This window comes from Astatotilapia calliptera, chromosome 3 (assembly GCF_964374335.1).
Source record: "Astatotilapia calliptera chromosome 3, fAstCal68.1, whole genome shotgun sequence".
Taxonomy (NCBI): domain Eukaryota; kingdom Metazoa; phylum Chordata; class Actinopteri; order Cichliformes; family Cichlidae; genus Astatotilapia; species Astatotilapia calliptera.
This window is the reverse complement of record NC_137424.1, coordinates 6195889-6220634: the sequence shown is the minus strand read 5'-3', so window position 1 is coordinate 6220634 and position 24746 is coordinate 6195889. Positions and strand designations below refer to the sequence as shown.

General features: G+C 41.2%; 1 protein-coding gene across 5 annotated transcripts; it reads left to right on the top strand.

Annotated features, from left to right (window-relative positions):
• Nucleotides 1–324: 324 nt before the first annotated feature.
• On the top strand, nucleotides 325–23827 carry LOC145424245 (uncharacterized). Of its 5 annotated transcripts, none has more exons than XM_080297393.1 (4): nucleotides 325–419; nucleotides 7486–7591; nucleotides 21189–22373; nucleotides 22699–23827. In XM_080297393.1, exons 2-4 carry the CDS (start codon nucleotides 7574–7576, stop codon nucleotides 23383–23385), a joined length of 1890 nt encoding a protein of 629 aa, XP_080153519.1. In that variant the 5' UTR covers nucleotides 325–419; nucleotides 7486–7573; the 3' UTR covers nucleotides 23386–23827. The 5 variants fall into 5 exon arrangements, with proteins under 5 accessions (XP_080153519.1, XP_080153534.1, XP_080153529.1 ...); XM_080297408.1 differs by having other exon boundaries at nucleotides 326–419; nucleotides 7140–7591; XM_080297403.1 differs by lacking the exon at nucleotides 325–419 and adding an exon at nucleotides 5066–5211.
• The last annotated feature ends 919 nt before the right edge of the window (nucleotides 23828–24746 follow it).

The window sequence follows — 24746 nt, the reverse complement described above, 5'->3', positions numbered from 1 at the left end:
TATCTGGCGCTCATCCAGTGAGTTCACACTTGGCAGAAACAGACTGAATTTGTCTGGAGAACTTTGGCTTCAGCCAAGTTAGATAAACACACTGTGTCTCTGTCAAAACAGCAGTGTAGTTGTGGCACCCCTGTGAGGGAATGACCACATTAATATTATTTTGTGTAAAACACTCATGTAACGGGACATTTTTCATTGCTATATGTATTTATTTTCAGTTTCTTTAAGAGGATAGAAAATCCATGTAACAGGGATTCATTTTATGTTAGAAAGCAGTGAGGGCGGAACTTTGGTGCTTGCTCCGGGGTTTCGGGGAGCAGTAACTGGAGCCCACCTTCCGCTGCTTCCTCAGACACGTTCTGGAGGAAAGCAGAGACGCATCGTGTCTTCCTTACTCTGCTCTTCACCTGCTTTTACAGGTAACATATTTGTCATCGAGGTCTTCATCCTTGGGACCCGTAACATAGTAACTTCTTCATTGTTATACTTCTATAGTTTTCCCATTTTGTGAGCTGTGGATGTGGAAAGTGTCTCAGTGACACATCCACATGAAAACGGCGTTACCTTCGTTCATTTGCACGTCAAATGAACGAGCTGTTTGGACTTTAACGTCACAGCTGATGCTTCGATACTCGAACTCAAGAGTTCAGCTTCCACTCAGAGGTACAAGTACACACAGCAAAGATAAACGTGTACACAAGGTGGAACCCACAAGTGCACAGCTCCAACCAGAGATGGGAAGTAATCCGATTACTTTTTTCAAGAAACGAGTAAAGTGAGGGATTACTATTGCAAAAAAGGTAATTAGATTACTGTTACTTTGCCGTAAGCACGCTGCGTTACTGCGTTACTAAAACCGCAGCTGTGTGCAGATGAACAATGGATAATCTATCGAGTGTGGAGAGAGTGTGAGCGTGCAGCGTTTAAAGCGTGGAAGCACTGACCTTACTTTGAGTTTGACTCTGTAAAAAGTGACAAAAACATTAGCGTCCGCTGTTCACTGCGTGGGAAGACAACATGCTCACTCACTATGTGTTAATGGGCATGCTTATTTATAACTTTGATAAAATGTCATAAAAATAATTCCATGCCAGCTCACCATTGGTGATCAGGTAGTTTCTGTTCCAGTTCCAGTCCCATAAATCATGAAGCTTGCTGCCAGAAAAGCTTCAAATCTCCTTTGAAAGCTGTTTGTGGTCTTGATTGTGGGAGCTTCAGTTGTCTGACTCCAGCTGCCACACAGTGCTCACTGATATCATTTGCAAAAACCCCAGTGTGACAATATTTATCAGTGAAGCAGAAATCAGGAAGTGACGACTTTTCTTTGAACATTTGCTCAGGCTAAGCTGTGCTTTCTACCACAGTTGGGAATTTCCTGGTTTACAACAAATTATTGTGTCAACACCGCATAAGATTTCAAACTACAGGAAAATCACTGGAGTTATAAGAGCCAGACAACGACACACACACCACATGCATGCTGTTGCTATTTATTGTGGATTAACCTGTCAAGGGCAAGAACAAAATAATTCTGCCTCAAATACAGGAAATCATAGCTTTCCTGTATTTCCTCCATTGTTGGCATGCTGGTTAGTGCTGTTGCTCCACAGTAAGAAGGTCCTGGGCTAAATTATCCATGAATGTAAACGGCTGTGTGTTTCTATCTGATAGACTGGTGAGCTGTCCAGGGTGTACCCTGCCTGGTAACCTATCACTTCAGGGTTATTTCCCAGCCCTGCTGCAACCAGGATAGAGATAGGAGGATGGTAGTTGTTGTAGACCCATTCAATTTCAATTGAAGGATTAAAATGTTCCAGGAGCTCAACTTACTCCATCTGAACATGTTTCAATCGTGTTTTATGAACACAACATGCAGCTTTACTGAATATGAAAAGGTTGTGTTGATTTAACTCAGTTGTTTAAGTTTCTGCCAAAGCAAAACCTTTGTGTGCAACCAGTGTCCACTATTGAATCAAGTAAATCCAACATGTTTTTGTCAGTGCAAAAGGAGTTACGGTGCCTGTATTCCTGCACAATATTGTCCCGGGAGGGAGGAAAACTTTCTGGTGAAGTTTTGGTTGATTTTTGGGTTTTGCTTGACACTAGGTTGATTTTATCAGTGAGGTTTGGATTGTTTTCTTTCTCTAAGAGAGAGAAAGATGGTTTTATGCTTGGACATGTTTGCAATGGGCCCCAGTATTTGTTACTTTATTAGTATTTTATTGGTTGCGTTTGTTTGTGCTTTTGTTACAGTGCACTGAGATAAGAACATCTGAGAGGTGTGATCCACCGGTGGTGATATTTTGGTATTTTGTGAGTTCCCGATTTAACAAATCAGCTCTTTAATCCAGACCTGAGAGGTTGAACTTTAAAGCGCTATAAAATATTCTTACTGGAAACAGTGGCAAAGTGTTTTTCTCCATGATTATAATGGGCTTGGGAGAAATTCACTTATATGTGACATTGATCACATGAGAAGTCCTGAGCCTAAAAGGATTGCAGCGAGTCAATCCAGTCCAAAAACAAGGAGCTGTTTTCCTTTAAAATGATGACGTCATCTTGCTGGTGATGGAGGCTCGAATAGGCTGCGCGTGAGACTCCATTATCAGCAATATCTGGTATGAATGTGTGTGGATGTATGCATGTGACTGGACTGTGACGGACTGACGACTAAAAGTTTAACTGACTTGATACTGAGACAAAAACGGTGCCGACTTTAGGATTAGTGAATGTCCACAACAATTCACCCAGCCTGTAGAAGAAGGGTGGAGGTTTTGTCTTGCTTTGTTGTTGCAGGAGCAGAAGGATGACAGAGACTAAAGGGGGAGGCTGTAGCTTCACATGAGTGTGAGCTGCAGACTGAACCCTTTGGTTGCTAATGTTGAGTCACTGATGTTTGCATTAAGAAAATTGTGTTTTAATTAAGGTATCACATTATATTGTTGGGAATGTTAAATGCTAAAGTGAAGAAAAGCTTTGATTTCACTCATGACTGAACATGTTATTATTAACCATAGCAGGCCACTGTAAAGAGTCAATTAACTGTTATAGAGGAAAAAAAGGCCAAAAACTCTGTTAATACCTATGAATAACAGGCAATGATAGACTTGTCACATTCAAAATAGAGATATGTAATAACAAACACGGGTCCGTGTCATTTAGGTTCTCCACTGAAATAGTCAATCATTTAGAAAAGTAGAATATATATATATATATATATATATGTCTCAACGCTGTTTCTCAATAATATTAAAAACCTAAAAACTATTGTTGTGGAAGATAGAAGTCACTGTGACAGCCCTCTGACTGTGGAGGACGTTTGTAATCCTATTTCTGCACTTAAGGCCAACAAATCTCCCGGCACAGATGGTTTAACTGCAGAGTTTTATGAATCATTTTCTAATCTCCTGGCTCCGTTCTTACTGCAGCTTTTCATAGGAAGTGTAGAGAATAACATCCTCCCTCCTACTCTTACTCAGGGTCTCATAACACTTATTCCAAAGCCAAACAAAGACTTACTTCTTATTGATAATTGGAGACCCATCTGTCTGCTCAATGATGACTATGAGATTATGGCTTTAGTACTTGCTAACAGAATGAAAGAGTTCTTGGACACAATTATCGATGAGACACAATCAGGCTTTATGAGAAACAGACACCTTTCTAAGAACATGAGACTGGTTTTAGATCTACTTGATTACTCTGATTTGGTATCTGACTATAGCTTCATTCTCTTCCTGGATTTTTAAAAGGCTTTTGATACAATTGAACATCAATTTATTTTCCAGTCTTTGGAAAAATTTGGCATTTTTCTGTAAAGCTATCAAAACCTTGTACACGAATGGCAATAGCTCAATTAAAATGATTAAGACTCCACCCCGAGATTTGACCTGTTATACAAGGAATCAGCACAGCTGATAAGGAGCTCATCATCAGCCAGCTAGCTGATGACACCACACTCTTCTTGAAGAATGCAAATCAAATCCGTCCAGCCCTTAGTGTTATTAGTGATTTCTCTGAGGCATCTGCTTTATGTCGAAATCTAAAAAAATGTGAATTACTAGCAATTAAAGGCTGCACTGCAAATGCTCTCTGTAACATTTCTGTTAAACAAGAAGTCACATACCCAGGACTGTTAATATCCAAAGACCAAAAGTCAAGATGCTCGTCAAACTTGTCAAACAGTGTTGGGGAATTCTCAATGGTGCTTGGTGCCATACCCTCAGGGACTTTAATGTTATATAAAAACACTGACAGCTCAATATCTGCCTCAGTCACTCTCCCTGATCCAGCTGAGTCAGCAGTGGGAAAAATCTGCTTTTCACAGGAACTTGGTAACAGCAATAAGAGAATACGTAGTTTATTCCAAGAAGATATCATGTCTCTCCCATATATAGAATATCTTACTGGAACCGACATGTTCCAGGATATCACCTGGAAGACAGTCTGGATGATCCCATAAATATCTAATTGTGAACAAGGTGAAGGAAATCTCCTATAAAATTCTTCATAAATGTTACCCAGCCAGTCACTATATGGTAACATTTAAAAGAGACATAAATACTAATTGAACTTTCTGTGGGGATCATCCAGAAACTGTGGCACATGTCTTTTGGTTCCTCTACACAGAGATTCTGGAAGAATTTAGCAGTTTTGTTATTGTCCATATTTTAAGGGAGTTTTCTTTACGATGGGAAAATGTTTTATTCTGTTTCTTTAAGTTCCCCAGGAAGAATGATAAATGTTTTTTTATAAAAAATTTGTTAATACTTTTAGCTATTTTATATCCATGAATGTAAGTTTATTAATAAAACACCATATTTCTGCCTTTTTATAAGGATATGAATTGTACATACAATCAATTTCAGACTCAACCAACAAAAAGCCTCTCAGAACAATATTTATATGTTGATTTTTTTCGCCTACTCATATCATAAGTTTTTTACTCCTGGTTCTGTATGTTCATGTTCTGTTCTTTTGTAAACTTCATCTGTTTGTATGTTGTATACTCATTGTGTTTCAATAAAGTTTGATTTAAAAAAAGGTACGTTCTAAACGAAGCTTCAGACGTCACTGATCACGTGACTCTGGCCAAACGAATCAAGCCTGGACACGGTGCTTCTGAAGCAGCGCGTTGATCTTTCTGACACACGCACCGGAGCGTCAGCTTCAAGCGGACCATCACTACGTCTCACATCTAAAGGTGTCAAGGTAACTTTGAACTGAGTTCAGTCAATCTGGAGTTTTTCCAAGTTTTCTGTTGCTCTCTGTGAGAGAAGAGCGTTAAAGGCGGGGCTCTCCAGAGTCCAGCAAAACAGGAAACCACAGCTGGGTGTGTGTAAGTGTGCAAACCAATAGAATGCATCGTGGTGGGGGGGGGGGGGCATCACGGGCAAGAAAAAAATAAAATAATCGGTCGTACCCATGCTTCCCCGACGTCATGCCAGCGCATATTGGGAAATTCGTAGGCACCGATCGGTTTTCTATCAGCCATTTGCTGGGAGTAAGGGCGCCCTCCGTTTGCGAGGTGCGCCTGCTGCTGGCGGCACAGGGAGGAGAGGGCGGGGCGGCGGGGAGTCTCTGGCTGGCTGGAGCGGCATCTAATAACAACTCGCAAAACAAAATAAAAACAACAAACAGATATTATGATACAGACTTATAATCTGCACCCATGTTTTTTCTACATTCTATAAAGTGAGCGCGAGAGCCCTCTGTGCGCCTGCGCGCTGCTGAAGTCAAAGTAAACTTTATTGTCATCTCCGCTACAGACAGTCCAGCATATAGAGAGACGAGACGACGAGGCTGCAGTTACAGCGGTGCAAGTAAACAAACAATAAATATAAGAAGAGTAAGAAAATAAATCTACACTTTAGGACTCGGGGTAAAGGATCAATAACAATTTAAATTTATAATTTACAGTTTGATGATTTAAAGTCTCACACAAGCCGTCAAAAGGGGCGGGGCCGGCTGCTTCCAAGTAGAGCACATTTCATTTATAATGATGTAAATCCAAGCCCATCATGGATTCACGATCTGAATCCTGGGTTGTGTGAAATCCCAGAAATCAACCTTAGACAAAGTGAATCTGTGAACTAAGGTGTAGGTCTGTTAGGTTAATTGTGCTGATCCTCGGGTTGGGGGATTTGTGTTTGTACTGGAGCGCAAAATTCAAACCAATGGAAGATGGACAACAAAAGTTCAAAGCCATCAGGTGCTCAGGTTAGAAAAAAGAGAAAAGATGCAGGTAAGCAGATGTGTGATTGGATAATGGCAGCTCATCCTGAACCAATCAGACTAAACTCCAAACAATACATTATGTTACAGATTTTAATATTAATTAGTCATTGTTACTTGTTGATTTGTCCTTTTCTCATTGTGTGACGAATTATGACGACTGTTTGGTAGCTGTTATTGTCTCTCTCTCTCTCTTCATGTGTGTTTCTCTGGTGAAACAATAGTTTTGTGTTAATGTTAGGGCTGCACGATTTTGCATAAAATGAGAATCACGATTTTTTGGCTTAGAATTGAGATCATGATTCTCTCATAACAATAAATAAACATAAAACAACAAATGTCTCACGTTTTGTTGTTGCAGCAAAATGTTGTCCTGCTTGAAATTCCGTCTCCACCGTTGCTCGACGCTGCGTGTACAGAGCAGGTAGTGCAACAATAGAAAAATAGTTGCGGGACGGCACTGTGTAGCGTTTGTCTAGGGTGTTGATCGTTTTCCTAAATCCCTCGTTTTGCACAGTGTTGATGGAGCCATATCTTTGGTCAGGTGATAAGTGATAGCCTCCGTGATGTCTTTGTGCCTGCGGGAGTTCGACGTGTATAGGGAAGCGCTGTATAAGGTTCCCGTTATTGATGTTTGGGTGGTTGACCGGGACGGATTTTCTCCTGTCACTTTCTCGTCATCCCTGACGTGCTCTCCGTTGTTGTTTCCCTGCTAATTTTAGCATCACACGGCACAGCTTCTGTATCACGTGGTATAAGGCTCCGCCCTTGTCATTTGTTGAGCAGGAAGAGTGAGCGCTTGTTTTCATGCAGAGTACGTCCCGGATCAAAATGTGAAGTTTTACAAATCACCACTTCTTTAGTCAATATCATTTCAGTCTCAGACAACCTCGTTTCTCTTACAGAGGTTGAATGCACCTTCTGCGGATGGCGGTACCACACAGTGTGCGTGGACTTCCCCTGCACAGAAGGCAACTACAAATGCTGTGAATGCTAAATAAACAGAAACAAATGATCCCTGTTGTCTTTGCTTGATGATTGGTTTGAGTCTTGACAATCCACATTGCTGGCGTTGCATCTTTCAATGCCAGCAATGGCAGGTATCAGTGCTCAAAGCTTTTGTGTTGTTTCCAACAAGTTGCCCACCTCGGGAAACAAAAATGTGTTCTTTTACTTGTCAGATGAACATATGAGACACTTTGACTCTTCAGTGCAGTGTGGAGCCTAACAAAGATCTGTTTTGTGTCCCAGCTGATCAGCAGGAGGAGGAGAGTCTGACGGAGCAGCAGAGGAACATTTTCAGCTACTTGGACTCAGCTCAGCCACTACAGAGGAAACAATGAGCTCAACACAGAAGGTGACAGACAGAGCAGGACCATATGACCAAAGATATTTATCACCATATACATTTGAACATTTGCCATAACGATGTAGCTGACGATAGAATTGACACCAGACAAAATACTTTACAGCTCCACAATGTCATGATTCGAGTTTTGAGGAGAAGACAAACGACTGCATGGTCTCAGTAGATGCCAGAATAGTGATCTTTATTACACACTTCTAAGACAGAAGCATGGGAAGACAAGCGTACAGCCACAGATCTCCGCCGGGCGGCGGCTCTCCATATCTTTTATATTATTCATGATGACGTCACACAGACCTTACTGGAAATGATATCAAGTCCCCACAAACCCAAAAGTCTTCCTTATATAGACATCAGATGGTACTTTTAGAGAAAAACAAGTGTGTGATCTGTTGTGCATTTTGTGAAACTGTGAGTCCACTAGAGAGGATGTCCTGAGACGACCTCCCTTTGTTAATAAGTGTGTATGTGAGGGAACGTGCGTGTCTTTCATAAGTCTGTATATATGTGCACGTTAGTGAGGCCTGACTACGTGCATAACTGAATGTAACAGTCCAGCTCGAGTGGAGTGGTGATGTTGCAACAGTTTAAGCAGAGAGAAAGTAAGCTGGTGGAGAATTACCTTGTAGCCGATTTACTAAGAATGATATGATGAATGATACAATGATATATTGCTGATAAACTGATGCAGACTAATGAAATAATAATGAACTAATAACAGTGCATGTAAATGATATCAGTGAGATTAAAATAACATCCATTATCCTAACAACTCCTTTGAAACAATGTAAGACATTCAACATAATACAGGTCAATCCAACAGATCTAATGATTTTCACACTCTTCTAAGTCAGAGGTCTAATGCAAACTAAAACTACATACCATATTATAATGCAACTACTTTGATCTCATATATAAGGTAACATATGATAACAAATTAATCTCCACATTTCCCCCTTTAATCTCTTATCTCAAAGAGATTCCTTACATCATACACTCTAATGTTGCAACGTCCACATCTCCTTGGTCCCGAGACCCTCTGTCCCCCTTTAACGGGTGGACTGTATGGGGGATGACCTCTGCGTTTACGCAGTTCAGATGCAAACAAAATTAGATTTACACCCATGACAGCAGTTACAGATGACACTCCCATCAGTCCCCAATTCTCCCACAGCTTTATTTTGGTGCTCCGGTTTTCCACCCCCTTTTTACCACTTATACCCTTCAAATGTACTTAGAATAGCCCCTCTGTCTAACGGGCTTTTAACCTTTATTTTATTGGTGCAGCTACCAGTATCTTCCAGTCGGGTGATTCTCAGCTTCTTTCTTCGACTTCCGGGGTTAGACCACCCTTTAGTCGTTACACAGATCTGGGGATTATTCTGCCCCACTTTCAAACAAAGATCTGTGTGTTTGTTGTCCGTTATCACCGCCGTGTCCCCCTTTTTGCCAAGAGCCTCTCGAACCTCGTCGGTCTCTTGTGTTCCTAGTTTTCGCCAACCCCTTCCTGGTTATTGCTGTGGTTATGGGATCCATCCTCTCAAGGAGCCCCAAGGCCATGACACTTGACCCCAGTTGCTATCTCGGCAGTTCCTACATCTGTCTCTGCTGTTAGGGGTCCTCCTAACTCCATGTCCCCGTCTGGTGTCTGTTCCTTTCTCTGCAAGAGACAGAAAGCCAACACCTCTCCCTCGCTGGCTCTCCTATCCTAATGTTGTTGACTTTGTTTATTCCAATCCTATGCCATGCTTATGTGTGTAAGCGTGCATGCATTTAACCCTCTGCACGTGAAGTCAATAGCTCCAATATATCAATCCGATCCGTTGTCGGATGAAGCTTTTGACCTTCACAGACTAAGTGCCAGCTCCTTATAAGCACATTTGCAATGTGTGTACAAGTGAACAACAAACCTCAAACAAATTGGGCATTCTTAATTCCAACTTAAGTGTAGTACTCAGTTTCTGATCATCTAATTATGCTTCTCACTGGTCCCGTAAATTGTCTAAAAACCTTTAATTTTGCCATACCTAAATTATTAAAACACAAACCAAATCATAGACCCCCTATATAGCTTTTGCCTTTATGAACCTGAGCACAATTCTATAATGAGCAACAACCTGCAATACGTACCAAAAATCTTCATGGTCACACCTGCAATTAAAGATCAAATGCACTTTATACCTGTTTTAATTCTTCCTTATATAGAACCTCCTCAGTGTCAGGTTAGTTTTAATTAGTCTCAATTAATTGTTCTAGTTGTATTTTGCAATCTCCCCACTGCAAACTGCACAAGAACACTACACATCCTCTCTAAAACACTCTCCCACCAACCTGTAACCCTGTGTAAAACATTAGTCAGCAGTTACCTGTTAAGCTCCTTTAACTCCCAATTCAGCTAAAAAGCAAACCTGTTAAATCAAACAGCTTATTTACAACCACCTGCAAATCATAAGAGTAATAAGAGATTCAGCACAACAGACAAGTATCATGTTCCGGTTTTCTCCAATCATTAAATCACTATTATTGCCGCAATTTGTTTTATTCACCCTTTGGGCAATGTTACTCCAAGAGCCCCCTAATTGGCCAGTTAGTGAGCTCTATGTCAAACTGTCCCCAAATTTGTTATTTGTTTTATTATTATTCTTTGTTTTCATGTCACTTGTCTGTTTTCTCCTCACGCATTCTTAACAAAGCAAAGCAAACATTAGCAGCACATTGACCGCGGTCAGCCATCTACCTCCCAGAGATGCTATAAAAGATTTCCTGTAAAAAACATCACAGTTTTCAAGACAGGATGTGTCTTATCCAACACCCTCCCAAGAATACAGTGTAATGGCATCACCAACTCCTAACCTAAAACACCGTTTCTTCACACATCAGCCCAGAAATCCTGTAATAAAAAACTTATTGGCAAGCATCAACCACTTGTCAACTTAAAAAGAGAGTGTTAACGCTGCGCAAGTGTGTACACACAATTTCACATACACAGAAAGTTAAAGTTAAATTGTCATGCAACCTCAGATGTCGCTGTCCTCCTTCTGCTCCTGTAGAAAGAAACACATAAATTCATCCACCCTTTTATCCTATCTAGGTGGAGGTTAACCTTGAGTCATGGTCAAGTCTTGTTATCTTTTACCAGTCAGTCCGTTTGTTTTTATTTCCATCCATTCTTTCTTTCTTTGCTGATAGTGGAAACCATCGCCGCATTTAGATTTCCGCCCTCAGCAAAATGAGCTCATTTCAAAAAGAAAAACAAGAACTTGAGATCGGATTACCTCGCTGAATCCTTTTTTAGACAGGGACTCTCGTTTCTAATTGTCCCCATAAGTGTTTCCTCCAGAACCCATTTCAATGCGGAGAAACTCACTTACAACAATTTTCTCGCCGACGTGTAATGCTTGTAATTTCCGATGTGCAGATCTGCTTAAAGAAAAGATTCACAAACCAAAATCAGTGCACTGTTCAAAATATAGAACAAAATAAAATGAAAGATAACAAAAACAAAAATGCAGATGCCCGGGTCTTAGGACTTGTCACTGAATATTCCTCCTATCAGTAAAAATACCAACCTAAACCTACACAGAGTCAAATCAACACCACCTCAACCTTTTCATATTCATAAACCTATATATTTTGCGTTCGTGCAACAAAATAGAACCATTTCCATATTATGTAATTTGAGCTCTTGAAATGTTTTAGTGCTCTTAACTCTGGCAGTTTACCCCAACACTCATTCAATAACTTTCATTCAACTGCTACTTGGTCACTCAGATTTTACCTGTTCAAATTGCCTAGGGTTCAACAAAGTCTAGATCCTAGTTATCATGAAACTTGAACGGGTCTACAATGATTTACTTACACTAATTTAGAATCATCACTCAACCTAGCTCTAAGACTGGCACTGCGTGACTTTTCACACACTGGAAACCAGAATTTAGTACAGATCTTTAATACCTCAGGCAATCGTGTTCAACAACAGAGCTTTCTCTTCTTCTCTTTTTTTAGTGTACAGTAAACAATTGAGTCGAGGCCTTAAGCCCCAGATATCTCGCACGGGCATCGTTTTCATAACCAAACTGCTCTGGACTCTGCTCCCCAAACCACACAAATGCCCTCTGGGCTTATTATTATTGTAACAGATTCTGTATTTGGATTTGTTGTGTGCAGCATTGAGCCTTTGTCAATAAAGCATTCTTCATTGCAGCAGCTGGAGCATTGTGTGTCACTTCTTAGTGAATTGAATCAACATTTTGATTTTGGTGCATGGGTATGTATCAATTTTCACTCACTCAACGAGTGCATAAGTGTTCATGTGTGTGTTTCTCTTTTTCCAAGTCGGCGCATGCAGAAGTGTGTGTTTTGTTCATCACCTTCCTGTTCTGTTGTTTGGGTAAACCAGCGGCCTGAAGCATGCCCTGGGGTCCTGCCCTCCTCTTTGGGTCTGTTTGCATCCGTTGTTGCAGCTGCCTGCATCTTCTCCTTGTAACTTGACCCTTTTGCTTCTGTAGCTGCCGCCTGATTTCAAGTCCTGTATGTGGGACTCCAAGTCTGACTGATGGGTTCAATTAGCAGCCAGCTCCTCTGGAGCCATGCTCAGTTTCTGCTTCTGATACCTTAAGCTCTTACTGAGGGCAAAAACCTCAGAGTCTTTTCCTTCCACGTCAGATCAGAGTCTATTTATGTTGTCCTTACTTTGCTCCACGGCCTTCTGCAGCTCTGCTGTTCGGTTCTTCTCAGAGGTCAGCATTCTTTTGCTCACCCTCCCTTTTCCTCCTAGCTCCATGTGCGTCTCGTCACAGCTCTGTCAGCTGACGCAGTCTGGGAATTTCCCCCGTGTAGTGAAACGGGCTTTAGGTTTAGTGCTCTCCGTCTCTGCTGCATGAGATCGCATTCCTGCAGCACTGTTGACATTTTCCGGTCGTTGTTGTGGGTCAAAGATGGTAGCGGAAAGGGCAACGATGGTAGAGGGGAGGGTAGGAGTCCAGGTCAGCCTCGGCTTTTCATAAAGAAAAAACAAAAACAGGCGAACAGGAAAATGATGTTGTGTTGGCTGTGTTATTCGGAGAGGGGAGAAACAACGGGGCCTCCTCTCCCCCCTTTTTGTTTTTTCTCACCCTATAATCAACTCATAACCCCCCAAGTTGGCAGGACAACACAGGTACGTGTTAAAATTCTTAAGATCCTGTTTAGAAACCTAAAAAGGAATTTTCTATCATTCAGTAGTCATTTGTCTTAAACAATCAACAAAAACATGTCCCAATTCGACCCTTTTAACCACTAAATTTGTCGTGTCCTCACTTAATCATCAGACCAATGTCTTTTTCTTTCCAAATTAAGTTGTTGTTCTGCACCCCAGAGAGTTTATTTGTCAGTAGTGGATAAACAATATCCTTTTAAAAACAGGTGTATGTTAAGTGTCGCTGCTTTAACCCTGCTTGTACGTGCACACGTATGTAAGCTGTTTCTTCCTTGCGTATGTTTGTGTTCTTAGCCAGGTTTAATTAATGTTTATGCATTAATCGTTATGCTTGTCCTTATGAGGTTAATGCATTTTCTGCTTATATATGTGAATTTGCATGTGTTGCTCTTGCAGTCTGTCAGACTCCTACACATTTCTCCACTTGAGCCGTCAGTTTTCTTCCCCCAATTTGCTAACCCAAATTTTAAGTTCCCACCTTATTAACAGCATTCCTGGTCCTCAGCCAGAAGTTAGGGCCCACTTGTCAGGTTTCATCGAGACATGGCGCTGTGAACAATTCAACCAGAAACTTGCCTTAACATATCCAGTCAAGTTAACCTATAGGTTTTTCCTCCCGACCGCTGCACGTGGAGAATTGATCCAGGTCTGTTTATTTTCCACCTGAAAAAACATAACTGAGACATTTTATTATCATCATGAGTACTTAAGCTACCCGTTTCCCCCTCTGGCCAGAAATACCAGCTTATGTCAAGTTCATAAGTGTAAGCAGGTCTTCGTTGCTTCTCCTATATGTTTTTGTTAATGTTCAGTGAGTGTAAGCTGCTTTCTTCATTGCCTCTATATGTTATATTCAGAGTGAATTCATGCATCGTTTCACTGATTTCTTCATTCAAAACTATCTCACTTCTGATTCTTTATAAGAGTATAATTTCACATGTAACACTTTGTGTATGTGTGTTTTCCATTCACTCATTTAATTGTCAGTTATTTTCTTTCTTTATTTTATCTTCTTCAGTTTACCTCTTTTAGTTTTCTAGTGGACATCTCTAAACACCATCATGAGTTCAGGCTTTCATTTCAATCTAATTATACCCTGTATTTTCGCAGTCAAGCTTCACCTCTCCACTGGTTCCCGTCCTCTTCTCTCAATGTCCTTTTGTGGTCCAGAATTCTCCAGCACAGTCCGTGACCTCTCCGTTTCTCTTCAGTATTTCCTTCTGGATTAAATCCCAGCCAGCCTACAGTCCACCGTGCATTTCCATCACGTGGTTTCTTCTTCTCTGTTGATGCTTTCAATCGTCTCTTTCACGATTACTCCAAGCATGGCAAATCTGACAATCAGTGTCCAGTGCTTTCCCACCGTTCAACTGTCCAGCCTGTAACTCAGAGTGCATGTCAGTTTGGTTAACAGTTCAGTTGCACTATTTTCGGCTGCTTGTAAATTCTTCTCAAGTTCACGATGTTCTATTGGTCTTCATCAGGAGATTAATTGTCCTTTTGTACTTCTTCTCAGGATAGGGACAAGTGCCAGGTCAAGCTGTAAAATTTTAAGCCAAAATCTGGCCTGTTTTCTCCCAATTATACTACTCTACTGGTTTTGGCGCCGTACTCAAAATTCCAGGTTGAGAGAAGTCCACCTTTATTTATCTGTAACCTGTATTAACACACTAAAACATACAATTAATATCATTTCATTTCTTTCCTTAAAGTCTCCATGGCCTCAAGCCCATTCAACCCCCAAAGAAACAGAGAAAAAACAGTTTTGCACTTTTTCCTTTAATATTAAATGGACGCACGCTGGCCCCCCTTTCTCTCCTTCTCTCTCTGTGCACATACACACACTCAATGCGGGGTTACAGGCCCCCCTTCTTGCAGCTGCTTGAGACAGAGAGAGAGAGAGAGAGAGAGAGAGAGAGAGAGACACTTTTCCTTTTTTCCTATCTGCCTAGAGCTTAACTCTTATCCGGTTGTTCAGTCTGACGTCACTAGCCGTGTCTGGGTCTAAACTCCGCTGCAGGTCCATATATCAAACGATCACTGTGGCATTACTGAGAGTTGAAAAACTGTCTAAAGTCTTTCATCTTTAATAAAATGATCAGCGTTCTGCTCTCCCAGGTGTAACAATTGAGTTTAACATCCAGGCATCCATGAAAACGGAATTTATGACATTTAACGGAGTTAGAAGTTAGCAGGGAGTTAGCTCGCTAGCTTCTATCTAAATACAATATAGCATGTCCTGACTGCGGGGTTTTGGAAACAAATTAAAACGTACAGCTCTGTTATTACTTCCAGCATAAATGAAGACAGAAAACTAAACAGCAGTAACGTTTGTAGGGTTACTGAAGTTGGGCTAGCTGGTATATAATGATGTGCTGCGTGACCGCTAGCGACACAGCTACGTTAGCATAATATAAACAAGCTAACTTTTTTTTCCACTCGATAAAAGTTACCGTGAGTGTTCTCGGTGGTCAGGAACAAATGTAATCGCATGGCAGGATGCTGTAAAAGGACCAAACTTCAGCCAGGAGAACAACTGAGATAATCCATCCACAATACGAGGTTAGTCATTCATATACTGCTGCATGGGCTGGGCTGTAGTTACATCCTAAGGTTTTAAAAACTGAGCTTAAATAAATGATTAGCGGTAATAAAAGCCGAGGGAGGTCAACAGTGATCACTGACTGTTTTAGGAGCTTTTTGAGATCAAATAGAAGAAAATACAAAACATTAAACATGTTAACAACACAAAAGCCATATTAAACGCAGACTACTTTAGACCCGGAAGTAGGATTCGTCGCGTCATCACTGAACAACCGGATATGGGCATGCACACTTCCTGTCACACACACACAGCCCCAACCTTTTTTCCTCCAACACAGAGAGTTTCTCTACTCTTCTCTTTTTTTTTTTTTTTTTTTATCCCTCCAGCACACATACACACACAAAATCCCTTCTCAGAGGGAGAACAGAAAAGAGAAAAGAGTTTTCCTTTTTTCAACAGGCAGTTTCAGATTTAACAAGATGACAGTTTATACACTAATTTACACTTTATTCACACACACGCACACAAGTAATTTACATTCTATTTACATACGGGCCCGTATAGACATAAACACACCGCATGCCAGAACCACTTATCTCGTTTATGTCTCTAGCGGTGTTCCTAAACTTTTGAGTAATTTAAAAAGCCTCTAAGCCCAGGGCCGCGCCCTTACTGATCAATTACACGTTTCAAGTACGCCGCCTTGAAAACGGTCAGATTCCTAAGTCCTAGTAATTTATAACTGCTTCCCCACCAGGAAAAACCGGGACCTCCACCAGCCGCGTGAACTATCCCAGATCACGCTTTTGGCTTTACTTAAAGTTCCCAAGCCCCAATGTTAACAGGATACAGCCGAGTCCGACTCTGTCAATCAATCAATGCAGTAGAAGGCAATCACTCGTAGATTACCTGACCTGTTAACGGGCGTCCGAATCTCCGTGGAAGGTCACTCCAGGCTAGAACCTAACCACGCGTCCGCGATTAGGGGTCAGCGCCACCTGCTGGACAACTGCATTCTTAGAGAGCCGCGCTCTCAGTCCTAAACGAATTTACTTGTTTTAAAAGCCTCACTGTTGGACCCCTGCCATCCAGTTTCATTTATCTGAAGCCCAAGACCGCGTCTCTGCTAATCGATTGGATCAAATCCCCTACACTACCGATTGACTGGCTGGCATTCCCAGTCAACCCACATTTAAACCTTTTAAACCGTATAGACTTAAACACATAACCTCTTAACTCAACAGTTCACTCTCAAAATAAACAGCAATACATTTACTCAGTTCACTATTCCCTGCCTTTAACACTAATTACCCCAAAATCACCCCGGACAGACCAGAAGCCCCACTGAGTGAACATTTAATTTAACTCAATTTCCAATTCAGCACCTTTGGACATCACTCAACAGGCGGTGCTTACCTCTCCTATTTCGGGGCCCATCACTCAGTCGAGCTCCTGGCCGTCCGTCTGACACCACTAGACCGTCAGCCAAGGTCCATTATTAGTCTCCCCCTCAAACCGGTGTTTCGGCACCAAGAATGTCATGATTCGAGTTTTGAGGAGAAGACAAACGACTGCATGGTCTCAGTAGATGCCAGAATAGTGATCTTTATTACACACTTCTAAGACAGAAGCATGGGAAGACAAGCGTACAGCCACAGATCTCCGCCGGGCGGCGGCTCTCCATATCTTTTATATTATTCATGATGACGTCACACAGACCTTACTGGAAATGATATCAAGTCCCCACAATCCCAAAAGTCTTCCTTATATAGACATCAGATGGTACTTTTAGAGAAAAACAAGTGTGTGATCTGTTGTGCATTTTGTGAAACTGTGAGTCCACTAGAGAGGATGTCCTGAGACGACCTCCCTTTGTTAATAAGTGTTTATGTGAGGGAACGTGCGTGTCTTTCATAAGTCTGTATATATGTGCACGTTAGTGAGGCCTGACTACGTGCATAACTGAATGTAACAGTCCAGCTCGAGTGGAGTGGTGATGTTGCAACAGTTTAAGCAGAGAGAAAGTAAGCTGGTGGAGAATTACCTTGTAGCCGATTTACTAAGAATGATATGATGAATGATACAATGATATATTGCTGATAAACTGATGCAGACTAATGAAGTAATAATGAACTAATAACAGTGCATGTAAATGATATCAGTGAGATTAAAATAACATCCATTATCCTAACAACTCCTTTGAAACAATGTAAGACATTCAACATAATACAGGTCAATCCAACAGATCTAATGATTTTCACACTCTTCTAAGTCAGAGGTCTAATGCAAACTAAAACTACATACCATATTATAATGCAACTACTTTGATCTCATATATAAGGTAACATATGATAACAAATTAATCTCCACAACAACTTTATTAAAAACCCATCAATGTATTTTCACTGAAACAAGCAGCTGTTGTTTATGTGCATTAAAGTTATATAAAAATGTAACAGTGCAAATGCAAATTCCTCGCTGACAGTTTAACCAAAAGGCGTTTCCAGTGGAAACTGGCCGACACATCCTGAGCATAACCATGTATAATATCCACTAAACTTCAGAAGAGGTTATACAGTCGTGGCCAAAAGGTTTGAGAATTGCATAAATATTGGAACCTGGAGAAGTTGCTGCTTAAGTTTTTATAATAGCATTTTGCCTGCACTCCAGAATGTTATGAGGAGTGATCAGATGAACTGCATCGTCCTTCTTTGCCATGAAAACGAACTTAATCCCCAAAAAGCCTTACCACTGCATTACATTGCTATCATCAAAGGACCTGCTGAGACCATTTCAGTGATCGTCTTCTTAACTCAGGTGAGAATGTTGGCGAGCACGAGGCTGGAGATCATCATGGCTGTATCCCGATTCAGGTTCTGCAGCTTTAAAGTCCTCAAGGGCCGCGTACTCAAAGACCGCTAAGGCCGAAGTGCGAGGCTCGTAGGCTCGTGAAATGGGACGTCTAGCCTCCGTCGCGCTGCCCAGGTTGCCTAGCAACCATGATACTAACAGCTGGAAACGTTTCATACAGCTTTGTTTGACAGAAATGAAGGAGAACATATTTAGTTCATTTGTTTCTACATGAGCTCTGTGTGATTTGATGAGTATCTGAGGCTGAGACCACAGGACTGTGAAACATGATTGTTGGGCTTCATTTCTGTGCTGAACAGTCGTTTAAGATTAGCTGTAAATAACAATTAGCTGATGTTGTTCATGAGACTAAAGTCAGTGTAAATATAATATGGCCAATATTATAGTTATCATATTAATCACTTCACTCACAGATAAGTATCTGTGACAGTGTGTATACAGATGTATCATATATAAGAGACAAATATTGTTCTTGTAATATGTTGGTACTAAATGTGGCTCAATGCTTACATATATGTGTAAAAAGCAAATGTAGGAGCTGTGATAACTGTGTCTGATAGAATGAAGAGTAGACTGATATATGAAATATTCCTTTATTGGGTGAGAAAATCAGACCATGTCATAACTGCTGTAAGTCACACAGAATAGATATCAGAGCCTTAAACAGGCTGACTTCTGCTAAATGGGTCAAACTGGGCAGAAAGTCTACAAACACATAACATCCTTATAGAATATGATGTAACACTATAGATCAACTTAGCTCAGAATATATAAAGCATATAAACAGTTACAGCAATATGATGCAACAAAGACAGCAGCTACTGATCCAAAACACTCAAAGCTTCAAAGAACTGAAACCAACATTTATTTTTAGCTCCATCCTGCTGCTGATACAGACTTTAGGTTTCTGAACATTAAACTTGTTGCTGCCTTTCATAGTGTGTAACTTGAAGGCCCTGAGTACTTTCTCCCACACTGAAAACACTGGGATGATCACATTATTTGAACATTACCTAATAAGACTGATTCAGCACAGACAGTTATGTTAAACTTTCCTAGCAGTCCTTCACAAACAGGGAACAGTCTGTCTATTCCCTCCATCTGTCAGCAGCTGCTGGCTCTTCCTCCTCCTCTTCCTCACACACTGCTGAGTTTGTCCTGGTGGATCATCAGGGCTGCAAAGCCTCACAGATGATGTGCAGCAGTGGGTCCCTCAGTCTGTCCTCACTCTGGACACTTGCAGTCGTCACACATGGAAATCAAATGTGTGATAAGCTGCAGGATTCAAACACAAGTGTAACTTATAAACACATGTTCATACTTTTATTCCACAATCAGAGAGAAAGAAACAGAGAGAGAGTGCAGGACAGACAGACGGGTGGCAGTCTCAGGTGTACACACTGCTACACAACAACACCAGAGAAGCAGGATTTAGTGTTTGTGTTATTACGAGTGTAAACAAGAAGAGTTCCAGATGGTGCAGTGGACACATGTGTGGCTGCTGTGATTAAAGCATCTTTCTTTCAGCTTAACGAGTGAACCGTCAGCTCGTTCAAACACACGTTAAAGTGCGTTTGGCTCGACACCACCGAACAGAGGCAGCAATATAACACAGCTAACATTAACAGTGCAGTGAATCCTGCTTGTGCCGTGATGTTCAGGACTGCAAACCGAGCAGCATCACTGACTTTCAGCCTGTTGTGTTTGTGGATATATGACTGACTTTAATTATCCACAAAATCATCACATTCTCTGTCAGATTAAGGTCGACTATTGAACGGCGTATATTTTAAAGGCTTTAAAACCAAGTTAACGCTGAAAGTACAAACATCACTAATGTCACATAACTCTGCCGACAAGGCATAGCTATGGCTATGAAATGCTCTTTGTGTATCACTTCTTCATTATGAAAGATGTCATTAATGCACTAGTAATGTCTCATCTGGAGTATTGTTCAATCATTTGGTCAGCAGCTAATAAGACAGATCTTAACAGACTTCAGTTAGTCCAGAATAAGGCGTCCAGATTAGTGTGAAGATGTTCATACTATACTAATATTGATAAAATGCATAATAACCTTTCTTGGCTTCCTGTACAGGCTAAAATATTCTATGGCTTACTTGTAGTTCTAAAGAAAGCAATTCTGTTAAACACACCACATTTATTCTGCTCAGCTGCAGTATCCAGATGAAATACATCATCATATTACACAGTTTTCAACAAGCTGCAATTTAGTAAATGCTCGAGTTAAAAGTAACGTTTTGTAAAACTGTTACATTTAGAGCAACTTTTAAGTGGAATAAGTTGCCTTAAAAAATTAGAGAATTATTCAAAACTTCAATGAACACTTAAAAGCCGATTTACAGAGCTTTTAGTTGTTGTAAATATTGTAAGACATGATTTGTTTTTGAAATTTGTGTAATGTGCCTCAATGTTATTGATATTATTATTATTATTATTATTGATTGCTTATATTTGAACAATTGTGAAACCTCACTGTGGATGTAAGAGTGAAATTATGTGGATATCTTGAATCCACTTTATTGTGTAATATTTTATGTGAGTATTTGACGGAAGACGAGCAACATCTGTTGTGGAAGCTAACGGGGTTCCTTTAGAATAAACAAACATAGGATTTATTATCACTGAATAATTCTGTATAAATCTATACAAATTATAGAAATATGTAATAGGAAACAACAAAATAATCTAAATTATAAAATTGTGTGTGTGTGTGTGTACAATCAGGAGGGATGGGCATGATTTTAGTGTTTGAACAGTCATGAATTATCTTTAACAGCAGGTTGGATGTAATGTGTTAGAACTACCAGCAGGTGGGGATAAGAGACCTTTAAGGTGTTTGGTGCCACGCTCCACCTTCAGGTTTAAAACTAGTGTTAATGGAGTTTGAAGGTTGAGTTTGTTCCACGACTGCATTTCACTCACTGCCTCTGTTTGTATCTCTGTCACTGCAGGACCAACATGGAGCCAGAAGTCAGCGCTCTCAGGAGGCCGACAAACCTCACAGAAGAAAGGGAGAGAAAAAACACACCTGTGACGAGTGTGGGAAGGGTTTTACTGTGAGGGCTAAACTAAAACAGCATCAGGTCATCCACACTGGAGAGAGACCGTTCAGCTGTGACTTGTGTGGAAAGTCTTTTTCCTTCAAGGGTTCCCTAAAAAAACACCAACTCATCCACAGTGGAGTTAAAGCGTACAGCTGTGATCAGTGTGGCAGAGCTTTTACTGACAGTAGCAACTTACAGAAACATCTAGTTACCCACTCTGGAATTAAGCCATACAGCTGTGATCAGTGTGGCAGAGCTTTTACTCAAAGTAGCCACTTACAGAGTCATCTAGTTACCCACTCTGGAATTAAGGCATACAGCTGTGACGAGTGTGGGATGGAGTTTACTGTGAGGGCTTCACTAAAACAGCATCAGGTCATTCACACTGGAGAGAGACCGTTCAGCTGTGACTTGTGTGGAAAGTCTTTTTCCTTGAAGCGTTCCCTAAAACAACACCAACTCATCCACAGTGGAGTTAAAGCGTACAGCTGTGATCAGTGTGGCAGAGCTTTTACTCACAGTAGCCACTTACAGAAGCATCTAGTTACCCACTCTGGAATTAAGGCATACAGCTGTGACGAGTGTGGGATGGAGTTTACTGTGAGGGCTTCACTAAAACAGCATCAGGTCATTCACACTGGAGAGAGACCGTTCAGCTGTGACTTGTGTGGAAAGTCTTTTTCCTTGAAGCGTTCCCTAAAACAACACCAACTCATCCACAGTGGAGTTAAAGCGTACAGCTGTGATCAGTGTGGCAGAGCTTTTACTCACAGTAGCCACTTACAGAAGCATCTAGTTACCCACTCTGGAATTAAGCCATACAGCTGTGACATCTGTGGAAAAACTTTCAGCCAGAGAGGGAGCCGAAATAAACACCTACGCATTCACACCAGACATGATGTGTACTGCTGTGAACAGTGTGGCAAACAGTTTATAACTCACACACACTTACAACAACACATATTTACCCACACTGAGGACAGACCTTATCAATGTGACCTGTGTGAGAAGACTTTTAAAACTCCACGTCACCTGAGACGACACCAACAGATCCACACCAGAAAGAGACTCTACAAGTGCAGCTACTGTGAGGTATGTATTTATATTGTTATCTTGTCATTTTAGCCTGACTGTTTGGAACAACTCTGCTCATTAAACTGTGTTAGCATGTTAGCAATTCTACTGCATGGAAAAGCAGCTCTGAGTGATTATTCAGATTTTCCTTTCAGTTATGATTTTAGTATTACTGTAGTATTATGGTGGTAGTATTGTAGTTATTGCAGCCCAGTAAACTGAGTGTGTTAACTGAAACAGTCAAATGTAGTTGGACGTCTGCAGAGATGCTCTTTATTTCAGGCGACGTTCAGGATACAAATGTTGAAGGACTGACTTACACTGTCTTTGTGTCTTTGTTTAGAAGCAGAGCGACACAGATGGATCCAGTTCTCAACCCTGTCATCACTGTGGTGGTGGGAAAGACTTTCATTGTGACCTCTGTGGAAAAACTTTCAGTCGGCAAGCTGCCCTTAAAACACATCAACGTAGACACACTGGAGACAAACTGAAATACTGCAAAGAATGTGGGAGAAGCTTCACCACACCAAGTGATTTAAAAAAACATGAACTGATTCACAGTGGGGTTAAAAAGCACCTCTGTGATCAGTGTGGGTCATCCTTCACCACTGCAGGCGAGCTTAAATCACACAAACGAGTCCACACAGGGGAGAAACCACACAAGTGCAGACACTGTGAGAGAAGCTTCTCACATTCAGGTAATCGTAACATTCATGAACGTACACACATGGAAGGAAACTACAGCTGTGACCAGTGTGACAAGAGCTTCAGGAATCTCAGTTCATACTCTGCACACAAACGATCCCACGTTACTAATAAACTGTTTCACTGTTACCAATGTGCCCAAACATTCACCTCATTGTCTGCTCTGTGCAAACATCAGCGTGATCACTCAGGGCTGAAATCACTCCCATCACTGGATCACAGTGAATCTGAAGACACAGAAAGATCCTCTGGTTTCTGTGTCAGACTCAAAAAGCTTGAGATCAGGCTCCACAGAGTTCAGATAGAATCATTTGTGTTGAACTGAACTGGTTGCTGGGCTGAACTTCTACATAATACAGATCTACATGGGATCTTCTTTTCTGTTGTTTTACTGAGTCAGTTTTGTCCTTTTTTCTCTGTCCTGGTTTTGCTCGTCTGTAAATGATTGAAACTCAGTCAAATAGTTCATTGTTCTCCAGCAAAACGTTTTGGAAACTCATGTTTAACCTTTAAAACTCTGACATGTTTTAGCACACAAGGCTTCATCGGGGAGTTCACTCATGATTGGACCATGAGAACAAAGGTTTTTAGTTCTTTCAAAGAGAGTCTTGGAGATGTTTGATGTTTCTGTTTTTCTGAAACCACCTGAAAGAAAAACTATTTTTCTTGCTTTATGTAGTGTGGAAGTTTTTAATGTTTCTTCATCTGTGATGTTCTTGAATGTGTTCACGTGAAGATGGTACAAATAAACTGTCCTTTCAGCTTTAGCTCCTAATTTATTCATTATTTATGGATGTAGCACAGCAGCCGTCTCTTGATTAACACATGGAGGGCTCGGGATCTGATGGTGTCGTCTCCCTAATTTTCCCACTCAGTAAATGTCACTCATGGGCAAGAAATTGAAATAAACCTTGTTTCCCTGCTGGATAGTGATCCACTGTAACTCTGCTCCTCCTTCCTGTTTAGGATTTCTGTGGCTGAAGTAAAATTCCCTCCATCCATCACTTATCCGGCGCCCCCCGTGTGCGGCAGCCTGTTACAGCAGCTCTGCTCATTCTGAGTTTCTTTCTTTCTTATCTTTTTCTTCTCGTAATTTTTTATAACTAACGTATCAGTAATTAGACTCTGCAACCATGTTCTACCGTTTTGTGCTAGTTCTGGTCGTTTTTCTTAGTTTATTTCTACTTTTTCCCGCGTGTCTGGGGACCCAGAGCAGGGATCCTTTGTTTACAGTAAGGATCAGCTGTTAGCGCTGCGTCCTGCAGCGGTACTGTCGGCGGACAGACCCGACATTCCCAGCGAGCTGAGGAGGAAAAGACGGGGGTGTCGTGCTGGGAAGGAGCGCCGTCGCCCGAGAAGGAGACGTTATCGACCATCTCTTCCTTCTGTAATCATTGGAAACGTAAGATCTTTGCCCAATAAGATGGATGAGCTCACGTTGCTAACCTGGTCACAGAGGGAGTACCGACAATGTAGCATCATGATGCTAACGGAGTCGTGGCTAACACCGCTAACTCCGGACACGAGCGTGACACTACCGGGATTTCAGATGCTGCGAGCGGACAGGACGAGAGAGAGCGGTAAGAGGAAAGGAGGGGGACTGACAGTGTTTGTGAGCGACAGATGGTGTAACCCTGGGCACATCACTGTGAAAGAACAACTCTGCAGCAGAGACATTGAGCTGTT

Excerpts from the sequence above, each read along its gene's own strand:
- LOC145424245 (XM_080297393.1), top strand. Across the intron at positions 22,374-22,698 it reads ACAAGTGCAGCTACTGTGAG|AAGCAGAGCGACACAGATGG; the intron begins GTATGTATTTAT and ends GTCTTTGTTTAG.